Source organism: Manacus vitellinus, unplaced genomic scaffold, assembly GCF_001715985.3.
Source record: "Manacus vitellinus isolate BGI_N305 unplaced genomic scaffold, ASM171598v3 scaffold_2_pilon, whole genome shotgun sequence".
Taxonomy (NCBI): Eukaryota; Metazoa; Chordata; class Aves; order Passeriformes; family Pipridae; genus Manacus; species Manacus vitellinus.
Window position 1 is genome coordinate 18,588,102 of NW_021940208.1, and position 27,856 is coordinate 18,615,957.

Consider the following 27,856-nt stretch of genomic DNA (forward strand, 5'->3'; position numbering starts at 1 on the left):
ATGGGAATGAGAGCACATGAAATACTGTATTTTTTTGCAAGAATCGATGGACTTACACAGCTGACCATTTCTACCATGCAGACAACTGGAGAAAAGTGCTTCCTTTAAATCTAAATTTTAATACTGAGCTTTCCCTGAATGGTGGGACATACTTACCCCCCTCCTAGACAGTCTCTCATAGCTGACTCTCTGCTCAGCATCCTGTTTTCTGAAACTCAGCTTCTTTTAATAAATTCAAGAGAGAGTTGGAGAGATATAAACACATGTCCTAGTTACAGCTAGAATAGAGTTAATTTTCTTCTTAGTAGCTGCTACAGCGCTGTGTTTTGGATTCAGTATGAGAATAATGTTGATAACACAGTGATGTTTTGGTTGTTGCTAAGTAGTGCTTACCCTAAGTCAAGGACTTTTCAGTTTCCCATGCTCTGCCAGTGAGGAGCTGCACAAAAAGCTGGGAGGGAGCATGGCCAGGACAGCTGACCTGAACTGACCAAAGAGATATTCCATACCATAGAATGTCATGACCGGTATATAAACTGGGGGAGTTGGCTGGTGGGGACAGTCACTTTTGGGGGATGGGCTGGGCATCAGTCAGTGGGTGGTGAGCAACCTTATTGTGTATCACTTGCTTTTCTTGGGTTTTATTTCTCTCCTTTTTAACCCCTTACTATTAATAATAATTATTATCATATTTTGCTTTATTTCAATTATTAAGCTATTCTTATCTCAACCCATGGGTCTTACCTTTTCTTGATTCTCCTCCCCATCCCTCTGGGTGGGAGAGTAGGGCATGGGTGTGCAGCTGCTTGGTATTTTGTTGACAGTTGGGGTTAAACCACAACACCCATCCCAAGGAACATTTATTCCATCTGTAGATATGTGTAAGACAAACCACAGGATTCACTATCCTACTGTTGCATCTTTTTCTCTGTTGCAGTGGCTTGATGAATTTGAGATGGCTGACATCTGATAACATGAACCCAGCATTCAGCATCCCAGCTCCACAGTCACTCTTATGAACCTAGATTTAAATTATTGACAAGAAAATGGGTGCAAAAACATGGTTGAATTCAGTGAGAGTCAGGGGCCTAAGCTGTCGAGGACATGAGTTTACATTTCTCAAGCCTGGACTTGATGATCCTTGTGGGTTCCCTCCAGTTCAGAATATTCTATGAATCTGTGAAGCCAGCTTTCCTAGCTTAATGGCTTCTTTGGAAAACATAATCTTTGCCATGAAGCTCATGTATACTACAAGTATAATGGACAACAGTATCATTTTGAGCCTGGAATCACTACTGAAGTCCCATATCAGAACATTTTAGTGTATAGCAGGTTGCAATAATGAAACCAAGGGCTTAAGTGTAGCATTTCTTGAGCCAATGGATGAAATAAGAGCACAAAGAAATATGATTCTTTAGTGTATGCAAATTTATTCAACTTGGCAATTATTTATTAACAACTAATGACTGATACCAAGAGATGAGGTAAAAATATGAGGTATTGATATGACTATAACATTTAAAAATGCAATTATCATAATGTATTCTCAATGGCAATGTAACAATACAAAATACTGTGGTAGCTGAATGGTAGACATGGCATAATGTGCATTTTAAAGAAATCTTATTTCAACAATACATGGCTTAGAGATGCCAGAAGCACATGACAGCTTCTGCAAGGGTAGGAAAACAACCCTACCTTGCTAATGGTGGCAGGTGGCACAGAGCCCCTTCCAGCTGAGCGATGACTTGTCAGACAAGATAAAACCACTGTACAGGTTTTCCTTTCTTTTCCTAAAGAAATGATGTACTGCCAGACAACTGCCATTCCCAGGGCTACAAATTCTGAGCCCATTAATACTGAGGCACTATTGTATTTATTTATGCAAACTAATGTAGCAGAAGTACTCTAATTGCTCATGGTTTGGAAAACAACCAGCACGAAATCTGCTGTCATGGCCGCAGGCTTTTGGGGAGGAGGTGCTCCTTTCTGGAATGGCAGTCCAACTGGAACCAGGAGACCAGACTTGCTCTGCCAGCTCAGGAGCCACCACTTGCTCTAGTGAAGGCTGAACCTGGGCAGTGGTGGTGCCCTGCAGCCAGTGGATGACTGCCAGACCTCAACATGGCCACATAAGGGTGTGGGTGCTCCCCTGTCCGCAGGACTTAAAAACACGCAATTATTGCACATTGCAACAATTGCTGGCCATAAACTCAAGGCAGGAGCTCCCAGGAAGCCAACCTCTCTGATCCTAGGACTTACACAATAGAACATGGGTGAGACAGCTCCTGGGGGAAGATGACAGTGAATTTTTTGTCCTGCTGCTCCTCAGGGACACCCTGGAGCACCATGAGTCACCCTGTGTACCTTGAGCTCCCACTGGTGTTCTTCCTCAGATTGCAGGACTGTCCCCCACCAGCACACCCCTTATGTGGGTGCACAATGGCACATGGGACCATGGTCTAACAGCTGTCACCATACATGGTCCACCCCACAGCCCCCTTACCTGGGCCAGACTCAAAGCACTGGCTTTGAAGACGTTTCCTGGTTTACAGAATCAGAGCACAAAGCTGTAGTTTCATGTAGGAAATGTATCCTGCTTAATCAACCTTGTACTAAATCTTCATGGATTTTGTTGAAAGGACTGAGTTAAAACACTGGCTATGAATGACTCAGCTGGTTTATGCAGCAATATAGTCAAAGTGAACAAATGCGATTAATGAATATCAGTATTAACAGGCTTGTACATTCTTATTGAAGAACAGATGTAATAACATTTTTGGTCTTAGGTTAGTTAAAAACATTATGGAACCCTGCCTCAAAGGTAACATTGACAAATTATTATTATTACTTTTAAAGCATTCTTCCATTGGCAAAATAATAGGTCCCTGAAAATGAAATTATGTAATAGACATAAATGGCTCCTACTCCTCATAGTCAGGGGCTAATCCTGCTCCCACCAATGCCTACAGAGGTGGGATCATGCAGATCAGTGCAACGTAAGATGAACATGCTTGCTGTTACAATAAAAGCAATCTTTTCAAGCATAGTCTACATTTAGTCTTTTAAATCTCCAATATGTATTTAAAAGCTTAAAAAAGTGTAGTTATTTGTATAGTAAGAATATATTAAAAGGTATGCTATTCATCCGCATGTCTTTGTGTCCACTGGATGTGGAACACCTGCTTTGGAGTTTCTTAATGATTAGCCATCTCTACAGGAGAAGGAAAGAGCAACACAGAAACACTCAGAACCGAGACAAAATGCTTAAAAAAAAAAAGATTTACAGCTTAATAACTTACCGGTCTGATTTCAGACACCTCAATAGACACAGTGTTATCTTGTACTGAGAAATGAACAGTATAATGAGGTTCTCTAGTGACAGAGATATCATTAATTAAGGCAACAGGTAAGTTTTCAACACCTTGTACTAACAGTCACAGTTCTGCAGCTAAACATAAATGGCCTTCAAAATGTCTGTCTGTCTTAGATGCATTTCTATATATTTCATTTGGTGAAACTGATTCAGTCCTTGTTATCTTTAAATGTACTGTAACCTCCTCCTTCCTTAGTTCTCTTAATTCTTCCTACATCTATTTCTATGTAGCTTCTCATAGCACACACAAACACAAAACATATTTGAGAACAGGCATTTGTTATCACACAAAATATGCCTGGTAGCTCTGTGATAACAGCAAACACAGCTTATGTAGCAGTGATACACTAAGGAACAAGTGACAGATTCACTTAAGGTCCAACTGATGCAAGTGATTTTCACTGAATTATATACAAAATAATTAATTTATACATATACATATATATAGATAGAATATAGATAAATATATACATACTGTACAAGATTTATTTACAATTAAAATATGCTTCTTAGAAGCCTTTAAATACCAGAGTTATGTAACACACAAGTAATGGCAATAATCTGTTTTTAAGGTAATAAAAGCTCTCTGAAGAAATATTCAGTTCAATAATCAAAATTAATGAAAATTAATGCAGAGGGGATATGGGGGGGAAGGTGAAGTCTACAGAATAAAAGAACTTTCCTATAAAATTCCTGTTTCAACTCTTTATAGACCCAGGTCTGGTCACACTTCCACAGATAAGTAAGACCTTTGCTTTCAGTATTCCTGTTCCCTGCCAGACCCTGATTTATGCTCACATGCTCCCAGGAACACTTAGATTTTTGTTTCTGGTCCCTCAGCAATCAGAGGTTGAAATGAGTTTCTGATCCTGGCAACTTCTGCTGCACACAGATGTCCAAAGCCTTTGTTGTACCACTCTGGGGAATGTCCTCTGAAGAAATGAGAAGAAAATTATTGAGAAACTTAAATACTCAAGAAATATGCCCCATAGAAACAGGCTTGCCACACTTCCACGGTGGTAGTGGAGACTTCAAATACTTGCCATTGTAAGCATGCTCTGAAGTTTTCCCTTACAGTAATCAAATAAGCAGATTTTATTTCTAAGATCACTTCATAACATCAGTAGGCACTGAGTAGAGAAAAGACTTCAGGGAGACTCCAAAGCACCAAAGCTACTCTGACCAGACCTTCTGTTCCCAACATCTCCCTTCCCTGAGCTTGAGGCTTTTGTCCTACTGAATGGACATCCACTTTTTGTAGTTGGGATACTTACTTTAGGTCAATCCTGCAGATATGGGTCAGCCTGGCTTTTCCTGAGCCACACGGCTCTATCAAGTATTGACAGTCTATCACGATGGCTCGCACAGCTCCCATAAGAGTAGCCTCTTCGTGCTCCACAGAGATGGCAACCAGCATGCACATTCCCTTTGGTAAATCTGTCCTCCATGTCCTGCAGGAACATATTCAAGATGGAATCACTTTTAGCAATGAAACTTTTGAGGATATGAGTCAGAACCAGAATTAAAGTTACAGTTTGCTTGTCTGCTTATCCTGTTGCTTGCAATGCCAATGGACTTGTCCTAGGAATTCATATTGCCCAGATGGTAGTCTGACTATCATGTGGAATGGGCACCCATCTACATTGCTACAGGCTCCAGGTGAGAAGTTTTGTTCTCCACAGGAACATTTTGTAACCATTATGCACTACAGGGCACGATAGAGCCTTTTGCAGACAGACAGAAGTTTTGGAAAGGAGATGGAGTGAGTATAAGCCATCTGGCAAAGGCTGAAAATGTGCATTGCACCCATGCACACCTACAGAACAAAAAATGCAGTTTAGTAGAGCAGAAATCCTCACTACTACGCACACTGACTTCTGAAACTCCCAGGATACGTTTCAAGGTCATCTGAATTAAAGAAAAAATGTCCTTTCAGTTTTTCCTTCTCCCAAGTTTCTAGCCTCTCTTACATGCTGCAGAAGTTTTCCACCAGGTTCAGGAGATCTAAACTTTAATACTTAACATTTTTTTCTTGTTCTGTAAGCATTTTCTACATATTCTGGTGTCTCGCATCTTTCTCGTCTGCCTTGAATCTTAGAGGATAGGTCTATGCTCCTTCCTATACTGTGGGAAGAAATGAGAAATTCCTACTGTGCTGGGTAAACATGTGGCATCTTGCTGTGGACTGCTTGAGACAGGGATTATGCTTCCTTGGGAAGTATCATGTTTTAGCAGGTAAGCTGCTTTCATGGACTGTTGAAGTTAGGACTTCAGGAGATAATTTTAACATTCTGCATTTTTCTTACATGAAACTGAGCTGTTATTCAAGACACTGCAGGAAGATACTGGCCAGAAGGTTTTATATGTGTCCATGCATTAATAAAATTGATGAGCTATCTTGGCAGATGAACCACACGGGCAGTAAGAAATCACACCTGAGATCTACTGTGAAAAATGATGAACCATCTCCTGTGAGTGATGGCACAGTGCTTACACGTGCCCATATCATTTTGGTAACTACATGGCACTGAGTTGGGCCATTTGTGAAGTGGAAAGTTCTGTATCCCTGAGATTGCAGAAGACTTATGATTCCTATTCCCAGTTTCATGGAGTTAGGCCAGTTTCAGTAGTTCTCTACATATCTTACAGTAGTAAAACCAGGCATGGCACCTAACTCACCAAAATGCCATGATACTTAATGAACATTAAACACTTGTGGGTTCTTTAATGAAAAGCAATGCCTGTGCAGGGCAGCTGAGTGCTGTGTTAGATCTCAGGCATATGAAACATTTCCCCTCTCCTCTTACCATTAGAGGCTTCTCTAGGGAGCCTAATCCCCTTGTTATGACTGTCGAATAGAAAAAAAAAGAAGAGAACAACTAAGTTGATCCTTTCACAGCCAAAAGTTTGATTGAGAATGAGAAAATTGGCGTCTGTTAAAATATATTTATTCCTGTCCCCAGAGGTGTATTATAATTTCACTGTTCACTTCCCACCAATCACAAGGTATCAAATTGACGGCGACATCACTGGCTAGCCTTGCTCTAGACTTAATCATATAAATCAAAAGAGATAAACAACAGAATCTGACAGATCTGCCTGAGGGCTGTTTTCAGCCCTTAAAAACCCACCAGGATTCATTTTTATGATATGTATTTCAGTCCTCTGGGGTCATTCTGCCTGGGTTAGTGAAAAGAATGAGAATTGGATGGTAAGATTTTTCTTTAACTGATGTGACTGCGCAGCAGGTCTTTAAAGAACATAAACCACCATGAAACCTAATAGTGAACTAAGTGGCAAATAAGAGGACCAAATTACGGTCATCAAAACTTCCCTGCTGCTTCCAGACAATCTTCTTGGTGCCATGCAGAGGGCCAAATTTATCACTGGTTAAAATTAATAATATTATATAAGAAGATTATTTATAAAATAGAGATATGTAATTATAGAAAATATAGAATATATAATTAATTATAAAATAATTAATTTATCCCAGTATGTATAAAGCAAATCAAATAGAGTAATGGGAACACTGGTGTTTTAACATTATGAAGAACTTAACAAAAAACATTTTTGAAATCTTCCCCTAGGAGTTCTAATAATTCTTCCCTTATACCAACAATATCTGCACGTTATCGTTCTCCAAGAGACTATTAAAGTTCATAAAAGGGATGTACTTTTGTAATTATATTTTATTGGGTTCATCTTTTTCCTTCAATCTTAGTTCCCTATAATACAATTCTGACTCACTAGACTACTTCCTTTGTCAAAACTGCTTTGTACTTCTCTGGCACATCATTTCAATCAAAGAAAGCAGAGACCAAGAACAGGAGTGCAGAAAATCATCCTCAAATAAATAACTGTAGGACTGACCCTGTAAGTGAAATATGCCAGTAGCTCCACAATAGCTCCTAGCAAGCAAAGGCCAGGATTTCAAAGGCAGAAGGTTCCTAAGAGGATTTTTTTTTGACTATTCTGTACAGGCACATAGACAATGGCAGAACTGGGATTGAATGTGGAATACTGATATACTGCTATACATTTATTTGAGAGATGTCATCCCCTTAAAGGCAGAATATATGCCTACTGCCTCTTTCTGTTCATTTCCACACTAGGATTTTTATGGATCAGCATTTCTTGGTTTACAAAGACTCCAAATGAAAATCCAAGATACAACTTATATAGACACTGTATAAACAGCCTTAGCTTAAAAGCACCACTATCTTCTCTACTAAACATTTGGCTCTTAAACATCAAATGTTCCCCAGAGAACAGCAAAAGCAGTGTAAAAAACAACTGGATTCTATTTGCACTGTTTTGACAACAAACAAAGCTAAGAGAGAACAGCAGCTATTATCAGACATCTGTTCTAAGGAAGAAATTATATTTATGGCCTCAGGAATATGTGCTGCTCAAATTACATCAGAGAAAAGGTCAGCATGCTCTAGGTGTATGATTCTAATTCAGTTTGAGAAATCAACACTGCTGCCCAGCAATAGAGTTCTCAGAGCACATTTATACAGATGTGAAGGCTGAGAGAAGTCCAGATCTTCCTTGATGCGCTGCAGGAAGCAAAAGTACCGGAGAACCACATTTAGCTTACCTTAGAACAACAAAATCTCGGACGGGATGAGGAGCCATGCTGTTCAAAACATACTGATAAACTTCTGTCTGCTTGTCCAGGCTCTCAACCACCTTCCATTGCAAGAAGTCCTCGTCCCAGAGATGACGTTCTCTCAGTACTCGGTTCAGGACAACTGATGGGGGGGCTTCAACTTCAGCTGAGGCTTTCCAAAGCCTTAATGGGTTCCCATCCCCAACCTGGAGTAAAGTAACCAAGAACACAAACTCCCATGATTTATATACTTATGTTCAGCTGATGATAACTGAAGACAAAATCTCAATACGTGTGTCTGACTTCAGCTTCAGAGCAGTCATATTTCCCTGCTAATCATCAATATTATTGCTATTGCTTCTGCTGTACTGCATATGAAAATATATGCATTCTAGTCCTGGATGGAAAACTGCTCTCACAACAGTATATATCTGGACTAGTTCCCATAGTGCCACAGAAGTTCTGTATTACTTCTGGTGTAACAGACACTTTTTCAGCCCCAAGCAGGAGCTGAAAGCACCCCAAGCACCCTCAGTATAATGAAGAATATGTGTGTGCCAAAGAAAAAACAAGCGAGAGACTGCAACCCTGGGTTGAAACAAAGCAACTCTCTTGGGCAATTTGATACACTACCTGGGACTGAGGGTCCATTAACCCTCCTGGTTAATTGGTGGAAGAGCAGAACATATGTTGATTCAGTTATGTGTTGGGTACACAGATGTTTGCTCCTCAAAATAGCTGCAGTGGAGGTTGGGAAAATGCCTTTCCATGAGCACAGACTGCTTGCTAAGTCTTCCTTGCTCACAGGTCCTGTTTCTTCAAACACCTCCACACACGCAATAAGGCGAGCAGAAAGTGCTGGGCTATGCACCAGGTGAATGTCCTAGATTCTACACGTACAGCTTTTCTGCATGGTGTTAGGGGTCATATTTCAGGCAGTAAACAACTCAACTGTAATCACTAGATCTTGCAAGCCCTGCTTTTCTAACTCCTCCCTACCCTAGCATTCTCACATACCATTGTCAGTGCTCCAGAAAGCTTTAGTACCTCCCACAGACCCAGGATTGTTTCCCCAGAACCCCCCCCCCGAAATTATTTCATGCTGTTATAATTCTTTCTCTTCAAATCTCTCAGTTCCCCAGTTACTCCACACTAGAGCTGCAGAGACTCCCAATCCCCTCTGTAGTCTCACATGCCCACCCTTCTTCCACATTCTGCCCCCACCTGAGCCCTGCTGTCCCTCCCTGGAGAGGTCACTCACAGAAGCTGGCTACAAACCAGAATGACTGCAGTTTCTTTGCCCTGACAGAGGAGTTGCACTTTCCCAAATAGGGGTAATGCTGCCTCCTACCTCCTCACCATCCAGATCACACATTTGTCCCAGTGCCCTTCCCCTACCTAACTAGTATAATCCACTCCTAATCCATCCCCTCCTCTCACTAGCTGCTTCTGGTTTGGAGATCTCTGTTTTGCTATTGCATTTCCAGCAGTCCTGTACTCCACTGTCTGCAGGGACCCTACAGCACCCTCCTCCTGGCTGTAGTGGTCTGGCTTTCCCTGCAGAAGTGATGGAGCCTGGAACAAATTCAGAAATTTCAATAAAGCTGCAGGATCAAAAATCCACCAGTGTCAAGGACAAGAGGATCGGGGATAAAACTGGCCATATGGCTGGTCTGGCTAATAAAGCACTGGGCAGCCTGAAAAGATTTCATAATATCTATGTTTTGGCTGTGTTCTCCAAACTGCTAGCAAACATCAGGAGCTGGTTAGAAACTTTGCATGTCCTCCCATTAGAGAGCTTACTAAAGTAATGTTCTCTGTTGTTTAATGTTCCAGCTCACTCTTTGCTTGTGTTGTTTGCTGTTTCACTTATTTATCTGTTTTGGAGACCTTAGCTTGCTTTATATGCCTTTTCCTGGAATCTCATATTTGATTCACTATTCTATTACATTTTTAATTGCTTTTAGTAGTCCTTAAAAAAAAAAGTGTGCCTTGCCAGAAAGAAGGGTATGTATTTAGCCATGCAACATGTCAGGGTGTCCCATAGCTAGGCTGTAATTTGCTTAGGTTTCTTTACTGCTTCTTCCATATCTCCCCAGATTACCTTTTTGTACGCGAGTTCTGTGTTCTCTATACTGGAACATGTGACCCATCCTTTGAATTTCTCTTTTGCTTCTTTCTGGAGATTCTGCATGAGATTTTCCAGGTACATCTGATAGTTCCCTCCTTCCTCATCCACTTGTTTCCCAAGCTCATCCAGTGTGGGAGAATGCACTTCTGCATCAACATAGGAGTTTCGGGATTGTGTGACCATCTCGTGTGGGACCTGTGCCACAGAAGGGAGCGAAAACACACAGAGAAGATCTCCTGCTGAGAACTGTTCTTTAAAGCAATGTGTTTCTAAGCTGATGGACCATTCAGCATCCAATTGCAATGAGCCTATGATTTGTAAAATGTATACCTATTTCTATCTTTATGCAAGATAGAAAATCAAAGTAGTCTAATGAAACAGTCCATGGCTCAGAACAGCACTACTAATGCAGAACCATATTAGACTGATCAACTGGATGTCACTACACCTCTGTTTCTCCTTTAGCCCTCAGAAACATTGCCTTGTGCTTTTGGGGAAGGGAGATAGGAGCATTTTCTCTCTTCCAGTTACAGTGTAAATAGCTATGCGATTTTAACTTTATTGCATGACACACAGAAATAAAGTGTATGGACTCTTCTTTTTCAGAGGAATAAGTTTTAATTGAGGTGTTAAAAGCATTGTAATAAACTGAAATTTTAAACCAACAGATTTTGATTTAAATTAGACTAAAATTTCATAATCCAGTGATTTGGGTTGAAAACTGTCACAGAATAATTACCCTGCATCTTTTGCATACTAGAAGGGAACAGCTATAAAGAAATAACTGAACTTTAGATGAAGCAAGTTTACAAATAAGTGAGGCACCATCAATCTCTGAGCTAATGCAAGATGTAAAATGTAAGCATAAACAAAAATACTTCAAAGGATGCTGCATTATGTGGCCATGAATAATGCCGTTTGAGTCTCTCACTCACCTCAAAAAGTTTGTTGCATTCCATTATCATGTGAGCAAGTCCCTGAGTAGCTGCCAGGTTTTCACTGAGGTCCTTCTGATCTGGCTTCCCTGTTGCATATTTTTTCTGTATTACTCTGTAATTGAATTCAGTATCTCAGGTAAAAAGAGCTGAACTTTTTAATAGGAAAGCAAACAGCAGCAAGATGTTCTGAGCACCAGAGAGGAAAACCTATCCTAAGTTTTTATTTATCACAAAGACTGCTCAGACTGTTGGGCCTTTTTTAAAGGAAAAATGTTTACCTAAAATATTGTTGAGCCAAAGGTAAAAGCAGGAAAGGTTATGCACATCCTGCATTACGTGTTGCACATTTTGAAATGGATTTTTAACAGACATAGTGTAAAGTTACTGCTGTAAGCACTTGCTCAGACACTGGTTATATATGTACATAAGCAAGAATCTCAGTATATTCTGAACCAGAGGGATGAAAAAAAAATCAGGAGGGACCACTAATATTTAACCAGGTCTATGCCCTGTTTAGTCTACACTCACCATGTTACACACCATTAAAATGTGGCCTGAAATAAACTTGGTTTCCCAAATGGCAGAATGTAGTTAGAAAACTGAAAGTGAAAAAACACTCACTGAAAATCTACATATTAAAATCCTTTAAAACATGGTCAATCTTTTACTTCAGCCACTGCAAAATCAAGCCCTTTCCCTTCACAGATGTTAACACTAGTCACACAAAACTCACTAGTGCCCCACTGAAAATTTCGCATGGAAAGCAGGCACTGCATATTCTCAACAGACAGCCAAAATGCCTTCTGGGCTTGTGAAAACAAGTGTGCTTCTGACTCTGCAGCATGGGTTTTCCCCTCTTGCTGAAGCCATGCCTTGTTTAACGTGTGCTGGAAAGCAGATGCTTTGGAAAGTTTTGTCCTGCATACCACTGAAAGCATCAGTCTGTATTAAGGATATGACTATTTATAGCGTTGAGAAGAAATGTACCTTGGTGAGCTTTCTTTCTTCACTATATTGAGATGGAAGAGAGAGGGGGCCAGACAAACAGCTATGTTCATAGGAGTCATCTGATTCTCCTCCACGGAGGTGACGTCACTCAGGAAGCACAGCAGAGTCTGCAGAACCTCCCGGTTCTCATCGGACATCAGCATGATAGCAGCCTGCACCGCCTGCAGCCGCTGCTCCTTGGGGACGTCTGAGGAAAAGCAAGGGACGTTCGGAGGGGTCAGTTGTAGGATCAGATAAGGAGTCAGAAAGACAGTTAGCACAGACATTCACAGTCCCCATAAGTGTCCAAAAACCATGTAGATGTGGTGCTTTGGAACATATTTTAGTGGTGGACCTGGCAGTGTTAGGTTAATGGTTGGACTTGATGATCTTAGAGGTCTTTTCCAACTCTAATGATTCTATGATAACGGCTTTGTGAAGAGGCAGATGACAGGGGACAAAGGGGAGAAGACTAGCTGGCTTCTGGTTTTTGCTCCTCCATCAAGCACAGCTTGCCACACCAGAGTATGACATTTCTCTATTTGAAGGCTTTTCCCAAGAGAGACTGAACTTCATTTAAAGTTTATGAAGGGAGAGTAGTTTAAATGGTATTTTTCAGGTTTCTTTTCTCCCCTAGGAAGACAGTTTGAAAGTCTTAGCGAAGCTTCGGGAAAACACATCTGCATCCTAAACTGTAAAAGAGTTTAATGAAAGAAGTAATGGTTATGCTTAAATAGCACCTCAGACAGATTCAAGTCTAAAACAACCATAAGTTTTCTCAGTTTGGACTTCAAGCCCTCCTCTGGGCATTACATTCTTCTATATAATTGAATAGAAGAGGAACAAAAGCAGATTTAGAGTAGAGGGAACAGCCAGCTTTTAAGATTTGACTGGTAGCCTTGTACAAGCACTTTATTTTAAAAGCTTTCAGACATGAATGACAAAATGAACACAGCCTAACACTTCTAAAGTTTCTAGAAGCAGCAAGGCCAGGTCTTTCTGAGAAGTCAGAGAAGCCTTTGCTAAATTCATGCAACATGTCTTTTCTGCCCATATTGCACCCTAGTAATCCCTCCCTCCCCCTTTATTGTTGCTCTGATGAGTCTGGTACATAAAGAAGAAGAGCAGCTAGTTCTTCAAGTAATAAGTAAACATTAGGCAACTGAGAGTTTTAGGGAAATGGAAGAAGTTTCATCAATGCTATGCCAAGTACGACTACTACACTAATCATCTCATCCCCAATCCTCTCTGTTACAGCAATTCAAGCCATTCCGGATATATGAAAAGGTCTTGGATATATGAAAAATATCTTCAGTGAGTTCCAGAAAATCAGAAATCCCCTGCCAATACACTAAGAGAGGAAAAATCCTTCCTAATTTCACATTAACAATTTGTTGAACAGAATGAAGGGTAAGAAAAACTCCCAGCTACGGATTAATTTAATTGCAGACATTATGAAACACAATTGGTATCCCAGCGATTTTCAACATTTTTCTTTCTGTTAAAAGAGTTTCATCAGTACTGCCTAAAACAGAAAAATGTATTTGTTGTTGGTCACATGGAAAAATTCCCCAGTGCTACTCATTCTTAATCCAAGGATTGTTCTCCAGTGTCCACAGAGACCATCTTTTCCTGTTCCTACCTTGGTTTAAATGGACCCATCCTCAAGTCTTTATGAAATCCTTTGAATTACTAGTGCAGTTCAAGAAAATCTTTCTGAGCACATTTTTTTCCATCTGACTACTGTAAAGAAGAGTTCTTCAGACTTCCCACTGCAGTACTACACAGGCATTACAGAATCAGCTCACACTTCTTTTTACATTTTTTGTTGGCTGGTATCAATATTTCACCATTCAGCCTCATGGCTATTGTGAATCCTAACACCAGGCTCGTGTCTTGGAAAAGGGGAGTCCTTCTGGCAACACACCTACTTATGCCAGTGACATTGGGATATGCCATGTCTCTCTCCCATTGGTGAGAGGGCAGTTTACTTGCAGTCTCTTCTGTGCCAAGACAGGACATTCCCAGTTTTCATCAAGCAATAGTTTAAAGGTGATTTGTTTCCAAGGACATGTAGTCCTTGCAGTAGATAATCTTCTCCTTGGCCACTTCACTATGGAAACAATTGTGATTGCCATTTTATTAGCAGCCAGAATTCCTGTTGCTTTTCTGAACGAGCTTATTAACGTGTGTGTAGGCAGACAAGACCTGCAAACTGTGAGCAAGAAAAAAGAGAGGGAAATGATGGTCCAGAACGAGGCACCAACTGTTTCAGTTCATTTGTGTCCCACGACATCACGTATGGCCAAACTCACTAAATTTATTTGCAATGCTGTCTCTCTTATGCAGAACCACAGTATTCTTTACCAGCTACAGACAGTGGGATGCTAAATACATTAGTGACTATGCGCCACAGACAGATTTTTACAGTAAAGGGAAGCAATGGAAGTAACTGAGATTCTTAAGCACAGTGTTTTAAAATGTCTTTCTATTTTTTGGCAGCTGAAATGTCTGCAAGTGAAAAGACTAGACACGCTTCTCTTTAGTGCTTCCAATTATTTGGCTTAGGCTGCCTGGGTAGGGTTTTCTGCATCTGCCAGAGAACTGGCTGACTGGCCTTCATAATGGACATTGTCAGGAAAAAACTCTAATTCCTCTGGCTTTTCAGTGTTTCCCTCATTATTTATTTCTCCCTCAGTCTGGAGAAGAGTTACACAGTCATTTCCTGTTCTACAGGGATTTTCATCATTCTGATGCATCTGAGTCTCAGATTTTGCTCAAGATTGCTTATGCTGGAATGAAAAGAAGAAATCCTCTAGTTTATTTCTTTCTCTAAGGGTTCTTTACAAAGAGCTGATGATCTACATGAAGGCAGCTTGTTTTTTGCATATACATTTTATTGACTGTAATGAAAAGGCAAATAATCAAGTCACAGCAAAGAAGGGGACTGCACAGACACACATTCTCATTGTCAAGTACCACTTCTCCGTGCCCAGAAGACTCACTTATATTGAGATGTCTGCAGGAAATGTACCCGCATTTTTAAAGAAATCTGACAAAAACATGAGTCTTCATGCTTTTTATGTCCAAAACAGCCTGTCCTTCTGGGTTCTTTCTGATTGTGAAGCTGATATTTTCAAATCTTCTTAATATCTGAGGGTTGTCTTTACATTAAATTTGACACTGAAACCTTTAGGTGGTTCTAAAAATCTCTTAGTGACAGATTTTGACAGCAGAGTTGTTCTTTTATATATCTCAAAAGTCAGCAGAAAGAATCCCACCCAGTGTTAACATACCAAAATTATTTACAGTATATTACTATATAATATATAGTATTTTCTATTGGTTTATAATAATAGAAATACGTCAACTTACATTGATAGATGTGCAGAAAAGTCTCTCCTAGTTTACTTGTGAGGAGAGGTTCCGGCAAGTCCCTGAAAAATTGCTTTACCATGTCTGCCACATCGTATGCTGACTGGTCTTCATAGCTGACGTTTTCTGGGGAGCTCTCATTCATCTGACGCAGGGCCTGGATTCGGGATTTCACTCCAGATTTTCGAAACAGACCCACCTAAAAAAGTAAAAAAGAAAATGTTACACAAAAAAAATTTGTTTATTTATATTTATATATAAATCTATTATGGGGGGCTTTGATTATGATCAAAGCTTGGGTTGCTTATTTTACTCTAGGCAAAACTAAAGAAAACTTGCAAGTGTGATGGTCATGACTTGCCCCCAAGTCTGGCAGGCAAGCACATGCTCTCACAGCAGGACTGTAAGGGTTAATAAAGCTGCTGCTCTCTGTCCCATCCAAGAGGGAGAGTTCAGAGTGCACAATTTCCCTGCTGCCTGAAGGGTGTAAGCAAGATGCTCAGCTGATATAAATCAGCATGGCTTGCTTGGCTTGGGTGACTGACTGTTGATTTACTCCAGCTGAGAATCTGGTTCCTCATGTTTATTTGGGTACATGTTTCGAAGACTAACAAGAAAATATTATGCTTAGCTAAGTAATAAATGCTGTGGCAAAAGATTAGTACATCCTGGTAAAGCTTTAAAATCAAGACCAAACCTATTTTTTGCCCTTCCTGCTTCCCCCTTCCTACTCTGCTTCCAAGAGTTCTCCCAAATTCCACTGAAAAGCCGGGTTTGAAAGTGAGGGCCACAGAGGGATTACTTGTGCAATGTCACTAAAATACATTTTTATCCTGTTTGCTTTCTATTTGAAAGGAAGTGGTAATTCTTCAAATGATGCCTTCAAGGCAGTGCTGCCCTTTCTTGTCCTCCTCCCCAGCGGAATTCCCCCAGGGTGAATTCCTGAGCCTAAACCGCATTATTTATTCCCAAGTCAGTTTACAGTGTTTCATTTGGGAATGTTAACACTGTTTCCCTTCAGTTTTGCCTGGGAAAAGGTGAAATATGGAGAAAGACTTATGGAAAAGGCGCATTTCAGGTTTGGAATTATATACTCCTGTTCCTCTGTGACAGCTGTCTTGCTGGTGATTGCAGCAGCTTCCTGCATGGCATAGTCCATCAACAAACGTGTACAAGCAAGGAAATAATGCCTTCTGGCCTTCTTCCCCTTACTTCCAACACAAAGCAGCACAGAGTTCATGTAGGACCCTCCTCTCCCTAGAACACCTCCTATGCTCTACTGTACGGTATTTAGGACTTTTGTTAACTCACACATAAATGACACTAATTACACAAATCACACACTCTGCAGATCTGTGAGGGGTTTATTTATTTATAACAGAGATGAACTGCTACACAAGACTGGCTGTGAGGAAGTTCTTCTATGTGCTCTTATTGATGAATTTAGTATCACTTGTGAGTTAAATTTAGGTATAGGAAGTAGAGAACTGGAGTATGCCCTGTGTACTGTATTTATGATCACAAGTGAAGCTCCACTCTTGTTTCTGACAAGAGAATACAAGAAAGAGCATCCAGCTCTTTAATCTATTTTTTCCTTACACTTTCCCTTCTTAAATCCCTTTTCCTCTTAGAAATGTGTGCTGAAGATACAGAAGGACACTTGCTAATTCTGTCAAAAAAAATAAAATTTTGGCCCGTGGTAGAGAAGTGTGAGAGCAGAGGTTCAATTATCTGCTTTTGATGGAAAGTGTCCTAGCTGGTATAAAGAACATTTAAAAACTTTCAGCTAAGTCTGATTTGAGAAGTCAGATGTCAGATCATACCCATACAATCTCTTGTTGCACATCATTCTGCTACTCTTGACCTCTGGTTTTGTTTAATGATATTTATCCGAACTCCTATTTCCTTTTTTCATTGAAAAAATTAATAATTAATCAAAAAAGGACAGTTCTTCATTTGGAAGAAAAAGATGTTTTAGGCTCTGTTCTGCAATATTACAGACTCATTCTGTAAATAAAATGGGACTATAAATCCAGAGGTTGATCTGGCCCAATTTCTTTACTATCGTCATGCTGTGGAACATCTACCATGCAAGTAGCCATATGATGCATGACAGAAACATAGACACAGTTGAAAAAGGCAAAGCAGTTTTTATTTCACAGGCTGAAACTGAATAACACATCCTACAAATAATGGTAGGTATCAGGCTTCTCATACCATTTTAGGTATTTCAGTGGCAGACCTTACAATGACTTAGAACAACCTCAACTTTACCAAGTGTGTGCAAGTAGAAGTTCTGATGCCTGTTCAGCACTCTAGACCACCTTCTGCAGTGCACAGAGAGACACATAAGCAAGATGCTGAGGGAGACTGGAGGCTACTCAGACCTCTCTCTAGGTATTAGGAGACTTCTAATTAAATGGGAACAAAGGGAATAACTGTAAAGATGAGAAGCTGAAGCCCGGAGGGTTTTGGCCTAGAAAGGTTTTTGGTGAAAAAGTATTTTAAATGGTCCTGATCTGAACTTCTCCTCCTTCTTTTCCCACTGAATATTTTTCCAATTCCATCCTGAGTGGAAACTCGAGCTGAGTTGAAATGGCACTTCACGTACCTCTGATGCTTCCCAGCAAGTAAACCCTGTCTCTCAGAACAGATATTTGTCTCAGACTTCCCACTCCTTTTGACTGCCTCAAATCTCTCAAGAGCTTATTCTTTCTCTTTAGTATTACACTCCCTTTTACATTCTCCCCCATTTATCCACTCTCTTCTCTTTCTTCCTATTGCTCTGCTTCTTAGCTGAAACTCTATCCTTACATCTCCTGTTCCTCTTACTTGGGCCAGTGTCTCCTCCTCCAATCTCATCACTGATTCCAGGCTCGGTGCATCACTTTTCTTCCTACACTGAGTTTCCCAGCTCAGGGCACAAACCCAGATGACCGCTGAGGCAACCAGGCATGTTACTTATTGAATATACTGTTTCTACTTGCCTCTAGGCATCTTTCCCTTCCATCCCCTATTAACACATTTCTGACAAATTATTTGTCCCGCCCCTTGGCTCCTGTACTACATATGGTCGGTAGAATTCATCTCACACCACCTTTGACACCTTGGAGTTAGATGTCATGGTTTGACCACCACAGGACCTCTTTACAGAGAGAAATGATAAGAAGGCCATGTGTCATTCCCACTGGCTGCAAAGGGAAATGGTTGTGATTCCCAGCAATGCATTTACTTTTCAGATTTCAATTTTGGAGAAGATGACTGTCATCCAACAAAACAACGTGAACAGCAACCAGAATGGTGATCAGAAAATGCAAAGATTCAGAACAGACTATTTCTACCCTTTTCATATGCTCAGACCAAGAGAGGCAGCAAAGTCTGCAGAGTAAAATGCTGGTTGCTCCTTTTGAACTTACAACTATCTAAAAGCAGTTATGGAAGAGGTCATATGACATGAGGTCAATAACAGTAGAGGACTGAACATAATCAGCCAGGGGGTTTCTTCCTCCCAGTCCTATGTTCCTAAAAATACATATCCGCATCCTCAGGGGAAGAACAGTAAAAATATGACTAGTATGTCCCTGCTCTATAGCTAAAGAGAACAAAAAAATCTGAAACATTTTGAGCATGGGGGTGTCCCAGCTGGCTTGTTGTAGCTAAGAACACTATAAAAGGCAACGTACCATAATGGCTTTGGCATTGAACCCCTGATGACCTAAGTATCTGGATATATCTGACTGTCAACAGAATACTTCGAATATTTTGCTGAGTTTGCTCTCTATTCTTGGACTTTCTTTCTTTGCTAAGCAAATAAAACCTTTTGTACCATGTCTTGTGAAATGGTGAATGCAGTTAACCCTCACTGGCAACAGTCAAACATAAGCAGAACAGATAGAGGTAGAAATTGGGAGTCCTGATCTCTTCCTGGGTCTGATTCAATAGACCCCACATCTGATTCAATAGATCCAACATCATTCTTTGAAGTAGACTATGGTATACAAATCAGTAGGACAGTTGTAGCTGCAAGAATTCAACAGATTAGCTGGATACAAATCTCAAAACAGCAAACTGCTAGTACTGGCATCAAGTATCAAATCACCAGAGATTTGGGCCCAACATGAGATACAATGATCTTCAAATAATCCTAGTACTAAGTATAAAAAGGCTCACCATTGCTTGCTTAAAGCGGCTTTACAGGAAAAATCAACCAAGTCCGTGGAGTGAAGTTCATACCTGATCTAGACAGTTGTTCCGTAAGTAGCGCAGTGCTTGTTGTATGCTCTGGGGAAGAGGCTGTCCTGTTCTCTGGACATGAACTATGAGAGGCACACCAAAGACATTCTTGTCCTTGTAGTCAGGGACTTTCATCCTCTTCATGAACTTTGGCACAGACCTGAAAATTAACATGAACAGGTTGCATGAAAATATCGGGGTATTTACACAGTCTCTCTGAGTAACACTACTGACAGAAATTGGTAGCTGGGGCCTTTTTTATAAAGATGGTGAAATAATGCTTAATGCACAATGCATGGACACTTTACAATCTGTATGACTGATGAATGTCAGCTTGAATAACTGGATGGCCTCTGTCTCTAAGACATAGCATAAAAATCTGTTCTAATAAAAAACTTTTACTATGCACCTGCCATCCCGCTGAAGGCAACATGGTTTAAAGCATCCTTTAGGGACTCAAAGGAACAGCACAGCAAACTGGAGAGAGTACCTGACAGAAAAGGAGGTTCAGTTCTTTAACAGGCTGAGTGACTATACTACCTGTTACATGATTTAGTATTTCTATTGACTAACAATTTACAGTAATAAATGACAGTGGGAAATCCCTATGTGTCAGATTCACCCCTTGTGTTATATGATTTATTTTAGTCGAGTCACTTAAGTGAAGCTGGTGAGCTTGCTTTCTTCAAAAAATGATGCTGAAAACAAGAACAAACTGGATTCTCCTTGTGGGAGGCATGACTGCCATGGAATTAAAATAAAAAGGATGAATATGACCTGAATGTGACTAAGATTTTTCTCATCTGTGTGGGAAGGAATTAAAATTCAGATTAAATTACCTACTGAAGAAGTACAGCATATAACTTTACAGCTATTTACAGTCCCACTCTTATAAATTCTTAGTGACTGATTACATAAACTGAAAAATATTTCTCAAGATGAAAACCTGGTACAAACAGCAGGTCTGTATTCTAGTCTGCTTATTTGAAGTTGGTTAAGGTGAGATTCATTTCAGTACAGACGCTGTCAGTTAACCACAGGTTGCTGCACCAAAGGAGAACAGTGAAATGGAGTTTATTCTTACTGAATTTTAGTTCTCTAATGGAAATTTAGAAAGAGTTAATAGTATGGACTACCTCTATACACACTCTAGAGAAAGACACCTCTGGAGGGTGACTGAAACCCTCAGCCTTGGATATAATGAGCTGCTTTGGAGCTGCTTGTCCTTTTCCTCTGATCACAAACAGCTGGCCCGACTTTCTCAGATTACATTTATAACAGATTAGACTTTTAACTTTTTCTAATAGCTGATGTTAGTGAGGTGAATCTCACATGTATTTAACTCTGCATCTAATTTTCCATTTCTAAAGGAAAACTTGTCTTATCTAGCTCACAGATGAATTTAATGGGATTTTGGTGAGGTGCTTTGAACATGAAAATCACAATGTACATGTCAAGTCAAACTATATTTGGACTCAGTGTCTCGGTGTATTAGGGAGTTTCTGTTACCCTTTTGATTATTTCTCAGATACTTATAAACTCTTATCTATGCCCATTTCCATTTCTGACATACCTCTGTCTGTGGAGCCTACCAGGGTCTGTATACCATTAAACATGCAGGTTTCTGTAGCCAGGTGCTACAGAAGGAGCCACATTGCCAGCATTCACGTCCATCTGCCCTTCACCCCCTGAGTGACCAGGTAGCTGTCACAGCTGTCAGGGTTGCAAGCTTCCTCTAACACAGGTCCTAGACTAAAGCTTGCATCTTTTGATCTGTAGTGAAAAGTGCCACAACTGTTCTAACCCTTCTTTTACAGCACGAACAAACCAATATCAAATACATAAAGTAGCAGCAGCAGCTGTTTCTTTTCAAATAACAAAATGAATTCTGGGTATAAGACTTACTGTAAACTTCTCCTGCTTTTTAAAGTCTCTATTCTACTTCTGTTTATTTTTCTGGAACTGAAGTGTTGTTAGAAAGGCCAGTGTTGTGTCTCTGTTGGAGCAGAGGAATGAAATTAGATTTCCACAATCTATTTCTGACTTTGCCAATGAGTCATTAGGCAGCAGTGGATTAAAAGGGACAGTTTCAAATCCTACAGTTGCCCCTTCTAATTGCATTTACTTACTATCACAGTAAACAGAATTAGGAGATACTATTTTCTTCTACAAATAGCTCTTTTTCCACTTATCAATGGTACTTACCAGGTCCAACCATGTTTGTTTGACATGGAGTACTTTTCCATGATGGCAGTGAGACGAAGCAAAGAGAATTTTTGCAGAAGATTCATTTGGGCTGCTGACTGATTGCTGATGTGAAGTGATGCAATAGAGCGGCTCAGGCGATGAGAGATTTGGAAACTATGCCACCGTAATCGCCTTTAGCAAGAGAAACAATAGAAAAGTCAGACAATGGCTTTAATTGGGCAGAAAAGATGGTATACTGTGAGATAGGGCTGGGCAATATATAAAACACATATAAACATGCACGCATACATTATGGCTTTTGGTGTGTCAACTGAAATAATATGTACTTTGGAGATAAATAAAACAATTTGCTCAATCTCTTTAATTTTGGAAATGCCCAAGTTTTGTCATTTTAAAGTTAGATTCACACGTGGATGTGGAGTTCCATCCACATACTCGGGGAAGTGGTGCTGCCCTCTATGCCCTTTATTAGCCCTCACACTTCCAAGGATGTGGGAGATCCAGATTCAAATGTTCTCTGTCTGACTCAGAACTGGGATTTGATGCCTAGTCCCACACATCCCAGGGGACCAACCTGACCACCAAGGTATTTGGAGATGAGGTTCTCCAAGTATCTCCATTTTTAAATACTGAAGAATTTTTTTGAAAAAGGATTGAACATTGTGTCTCCTTAGCAAGAGCTGTAACCACCAAGATATTGAGCCACTTACATCTTTTTACTCCAATGCACTTTCTCTATATACTAGATTCATCAGAAAAAAAAAGTAAATTTCATTTTCTTGTTTTGCTGAACATGAGCTCTAGCTCAAATCCTAAAAACTTTGGCACTGCTCATTTACTCAGTAGTTTCCTTGAATTCACTTGCCTGTGATGGAGGTGAGCAAGCACAGGCTGCAGTAAACCATAGCATGGCAGAATCCTCTGTGAGGATTTGACAAGGCTGACAGCAGATCAGAAAATACCAGGTATATTCTCCCTGGTTTTGCACGTACAAAGCCGCCCTACACATAACAGTATGGATCCATGAAGGCCTTTACCCAGGGCCTTGCTTCCCTGGCTCAGCTGGAACTCATCTCTCTGACTTAAAACAGGTATGCAAACTATTAACAAAATCCCACTTTTCACTTTTATTAACAAGTCAATTTTATACCATAATTTAATCTCTGAAGGATGAAGGGGCAAGGTAGGGAAGTTCTCTTTGAGCACAAAGGGACACATTTTTAAAGCAGACCAGCGCAATAAAAAGTGCATAAGGCACTGATGCATAAAGATGTGGGTGCATAACTTAGAAGACAAATTGAAAATACATCCTACAAGGTATACAGGGTCCTACTACATAATCAAGAGATAAAAAAATGCCTTAGTTAAATTGTTTTATTAAACCTATTCTGCATTCATTCCACATAGGAATCTCCATAGCAGGATGTCCCTTCTCCTGAAGTTCCACCTTTACCTGGGAATTCCCCATCCCCATACTGGATGAGTATAACTGTAATGGTGCCCCCCACTTTCTGATTCCCAGGCTGAGAGCCTCTGCTTCATTATACTGTATTATTTCATGGATTTGTGAACAAAATTCTGCTACTTACCGGTTTGGCCTTGTGAGTGATGCTCCCACTCCAGAGTCTCTCCTGTCCCTAACACCAGTGGCTTCGGATTCATTCAGGGATGTTCCATCTCTGTCCATGTCACTCGGTGTGGTCCGGCCATCAGAGACAGAGTTTCCTTCAAAATCAAGAGTGATCTGTGTAGGCGACTGGAATGGCAACGACGGAGATTCCCTGACTGACACATCATCAACTGGCAGCCCTGGCAACACATTCTTTGACCAGCCATCTACCACCTCCTGAAGTCCATTGACATGTTGCAAAATGTCATCTAAACGAGGAAAAAGGACATCTTTCTCTAAGTCCAGGAGGTCCCCAGTACTAGCATACAAGTGGGAACCTGGCACATTGTCATAAATACTAATTCTGCTCTCTTTAGGACAGCAAGCCATCAATCCGGACTCTTTCGGAGTAGAGCAGCTCTGCTTTCCCAAAGAGATGCTGCCTGTCCTCCAGTTTACACTGTTAGTGTTGTCTGTAGGTGAGAGGCTTTCAATAGAAAGTGCCTTTGGGAAGGTCCCTGGTTTGTGATCCTTTGGAATATGCACAACCAAGTTCTCCTGGGAATGAAATTCATTTTTGAGGTTTTGGTCCACAACTTGCCGTAAGGCTGTTCCTGCCAGAACATCTAAGTCCTCCAGGTACATCCCACCTCTCTTGTTTGCTTCATGGCATTTGCGTTCCTTCAAACACGGTGTGCTCACCCCACTGCTGCTGTTTTCAGACTGACTGCTCTCACTGCTGGATTTGGCAGAAAAGGAAAGTCCTCTTTTAACTGAATCTTGTCCTAAGTTGTGGAGATCACCGTTGACTATCTGTACACAGTGCATGTCTTTCAAGGATTTTGGCTCAAACTGGAGAACTGGTCCACTTATCTCTAAAGGACCTGTTCTTCCTGAGCCTTTTAGTTTTCCATGCATGCCTTTTGCTTTTAGTGTCTCCATGCGTTTTAGAAAGGTTTTTGCTCTGGTTTGTGTTGGTTTTTCATTCTTCAGGTTGTCCTTGGGGAACAGGGCAGTATTTATTGCAGTGGAGTCCTGCAGCAGTGTGCTTTCCACATCATGATGGCTAGAGCAGTCGCAGGTCTCCCTGGCAGCGCTGCTGACGCCGGATTGACTCCTGTTGTCACTTCCCCCACTGCTCTCGCTGTGAATAGATGAGACCTCAGGTTCACTCAGATCCGTAAGGACGCTCTCACTGCTTGTTGTATTTTTCATTTTAATGTCCCCAGAAGATCCATGTCTGTCTGATCGGTGAAGCAAAGCATCAATGTCGTCCACTCGAGACCATCGCCTGCTGGTTCTTTGGAAAGTCCATTTATTACTGATAGCACAGAGATCTTCTTCATCTGAATCTTCACTCTGGAAAAAAGCAAGTGGCACATATTAAAAGCAGGTGCTTTAACTTGTTATTTGAATTAATGTCATTGTGGTGGTCCATGTGAGCAACAGATGGCAAAGTCTCTCTGCACCCAGTTTATGACAGACTGGTCATCAGTCCTTTTATAACACCCTTTTCCATTTGATTGTAAAGACTGTGAACATCTTAACAAGAAAGGAATAAAAGCCTGTTCCATGTTAGGAGTCCCACTGATACCTCTTGGCTTCTGTGGGTTGTCTGTGGGTTGTGTAGGACTGATGCCCATGGTGACTGTGTAGAAAAAAAAGTTTTGAAAGGTCCAGGTAGAGAGATCCTGACTGCAGGGATGGTGTTCAGATAGACACAGTAAAGATGGGGAAATAGGTGGGTAATACAGCAATGTGAGCTATTTAAAAAAGTAAGACAGCAAATATCTGGTGCTGCACATAGTTTTGCAGTGAGAACTAAATAAACATCTACAAACTTCACAGACCAGATACATCTAGCAAGATTTATGTTTCAGGAACATAACTACAGATAATAGCCACAATGCTTAAAGAACAATAAAAAAGTACTATTTGGCAGTATTGCTTAGGTGGGTCTGAGTGCAGGCAAAGGAAGGCAGACAATGCAGCTGTGGGCACGTGGGCAGGAGGAACGGCCAGGCTCAGGCCTGGATGAGGCAGCTTCTACAGTTGAGGTGACCTTTCCTACAGTGGCAACCACTGCCTTCATGGCCTTGGTGCCATCAGAGGTACCCCAAACTTGATCTGAAGCTTGACCCACTGTCTCTGGCTTCCTCCAACCTCTCCTGAAGTAGCAGCAGCCCCATAGCTTTTCCTGGTCTCATCCCTCAGCCTGGAGTACACAGAGCTGTACTTATGTTTAGGCAGCTCCAGCAGCTACTCTGCAATGCAGAGAACATGTGCCTTGGAAAAAAAAAAGAATAAAAAATCTCTCCCCATGACATTTTTCTCATCTGTTTGCTGAAACAAAAAATATACATCTTCAGCATGAAGCATGCTGTCAGTACTGAACTTCTGTGTTCTCTAAGGATGCAAAGCCCACAGTTGCTAATGAGTATCTTTCCTCTGACTTTGAACTGGGTTTATACTGCATTATTCTTGTACATGTGTTTTAAAGCAGAGCAAACTAACTAACTTCACCTACATGACATCCAAACAGCTCTTCACATTCCTGGAAGCAGTATGAAGGCAGTAAAATATGACAGGCTGTCAGACTAAAATGAGGTGCTAAACCAGAAAGACTATTTTGGGACTGGAAAAATTCTCATTTTAAAAGTCTAATATTAGAAGTATTTTTATAGGAAGTTTCAATGGTAAAGTTCTCTCCGATCTCTGACTAGATCTCTTCTGGTCTCTCTAATTGAAAAATGTAACTCAAATTTTACAAGAATGCCTAAAACCTTAAATAATGTGAAACCCCAAAAGCTGCAGATTTGGATCAGTAGTGTGCCAGGTCTCACTGATGCCATAAGCTTTTGCCAGTTTATCACTTCAAGTCAGTCAGATGTTTTAGATCATATCCAAACCATAAAAGAAAATATAGCTATGAAATTTTGGGCTTAGTCATTCCTTTTTCATCTGTTAACATTGAGGTGTGCAGTGCTCCTGCAGCTGATGTTAGTTCACAGGAATGAATGCAGATCTTAGTTCTGTGGCTAGTTAGACAGAAAAATTAAGCAACTAGTGAAGTATGAGGAAAAGGGCTAGAAAAGGCTAATACTGGTTTGGCCAGTTTGTCTGCAGGGAAGAAATCAGACAACTCTACCTTTGTTTTATCTCCACAGCTTTCTGTATGCAAAGGACCGCACAGCCTCAGGCACTTAAAAATCCATTTATTGTGGTCTTAGTAGTGCCACAAAGTGGATAGTTTAAAAACCATAAGGGCATGTACTTTTAAATACTTAGTAGTGGTAATTATATCTACAAAGCATACCACTGCTGGAGCGTTGATGGCACCAGCCAATAGGATAGAAATATTTTTTTAAATTTGTTGTACTTCCCAATATGCCAAAGGGACCTTAAAGAAGATTCTTGGCTGACACAAATCCCTGTAGCTGCACTGACATTACTGTATGAACTGACAGGATTTAGTCTGTATTTTCCTACAAGCTGGAGCTGATTAAACTAGCCTAAATGGTAGAGACCATTTAGAGACCATTGCAAGAAACACCAAGAAGAGAGCATAGAGCAGGAGACAGAAATAAACATAAATTCAGTGGCAAATATACTTTAAATCAAAAGTTTTGAGGGTTGTGTTTTTTTTTTTTCTTTTGAGAAAGCAGAGATGAACAGAAATGAATACTGATAGTAAACAAGTTTTGCCTCTAACCACAACAAAGACAAGATGACATTCTGCTCAAGAACCACTTAGAAAATACAGAGAATTTCTGCTGATAAAATTTGCAGCTCAATTAAATAAAGGTTTAGTTTCAGGGCTTTTTAATTGGTAAAGAAACATGTTTGTGTTTCATCAGAAGCAAAATCAGACAAATATGAAATATATGCATGCCAAAATACTGCCATGGTGACTCACTACAAATTCAGCTGCACTGTGAGTCCTGTGACATAATGTGCTTTTCTTTTGATGGAATCGGTAAAAATTCTGGAAGCCATGAACATCCTGAATGACCCACTGTTCTTGTCAGATATCTGAATGCCCTGACAAATGAAACCATCCAAAAAAAAAATGTTGAGAGCACTTAGCCAAACCACATGTCACCAGCTATGGGGATAGTGGATCAAGAGAAAGTCTGAAAGAATGATTCATCTGACACAGGCGGAGCAGACATTTTGGAGCAGTGACTGTATACTTCTACTGACCTAAGGTGAAATCAAGTGCATGGCTTTGTAGCATATTCAAAAGTCCAGTTAATACCATTATGTTTGGGAAGATGAGAAGAGCCAAGTTTCTTTAGGAGTGACTGGTAACATTTGCCAAAGAGAAAGAGGTTTTGATTCACAGATTTGTCACAGTTGATTTAAAATAGTACAGCTTTTTGAC

At 40.5% G+C, this 27,856-nt stretch overlaps 1 protein-coding gene across 5 annotated transcripts in view; it reads right to left on the reverse strand.

The window, feature by feature from the left end:
* Positions 1–1,361: 1,361 nt before the first annotated feature.
* Positions 1,362–27,856, reverse strand: part of STARD13 (StAR related lipid transfer domain containing 13) — a 293,516-nt gene continuing 267,021 nt past the window's right edge. For 4 of the 5 annotated variants that reach the window (XM_018071074.3, XM_008934242.4, XM_018071075.3 and 1 more), the window contains 10 exons: positions 23,453–24,831; positions 21,861–22,034; positions 19,656–19,815; positions 15,423–15,621; positions 12,048–12,255; positions 11,058–11,172; positions 10,096–10,317; positions 7,980–8,197; positions 4,651–4,827; positions 1,398–4,308 (listed from right to left, as the gene is read on the reverse strand). In XM_018071074.3, the coding sequence (XP_017926563.2) occupies positions 4,191–4,308; positions 4,651–4,827; positions 7,980–8,197; positions 10,096–10,317; positions 11,058–11,172; positions 12,048–12,255; positions 15,423–15,621; positions 19,656–19,815; positions 21,861–22,034; positions 23,453–24,831 (2,970 nt within the window). In that variant the 3' untranslated portion in view covers positions 1,398–4,190. Of the gene's footprint in view, positions 4,309–4,650; positions 4,828–7,979; positions 8,198–10,095; positions 10,318–11,057; positions 11,173–12,047; positions 12,256–15,422; positions 15,622–19,655; positions 19,816–21,860; positions 22,035–23,452; positions 24,832–27,856 lie in introns of all 5 variants that reach the window. The other variant, XM_018071073.3, reaches the window with a different exon arrangement.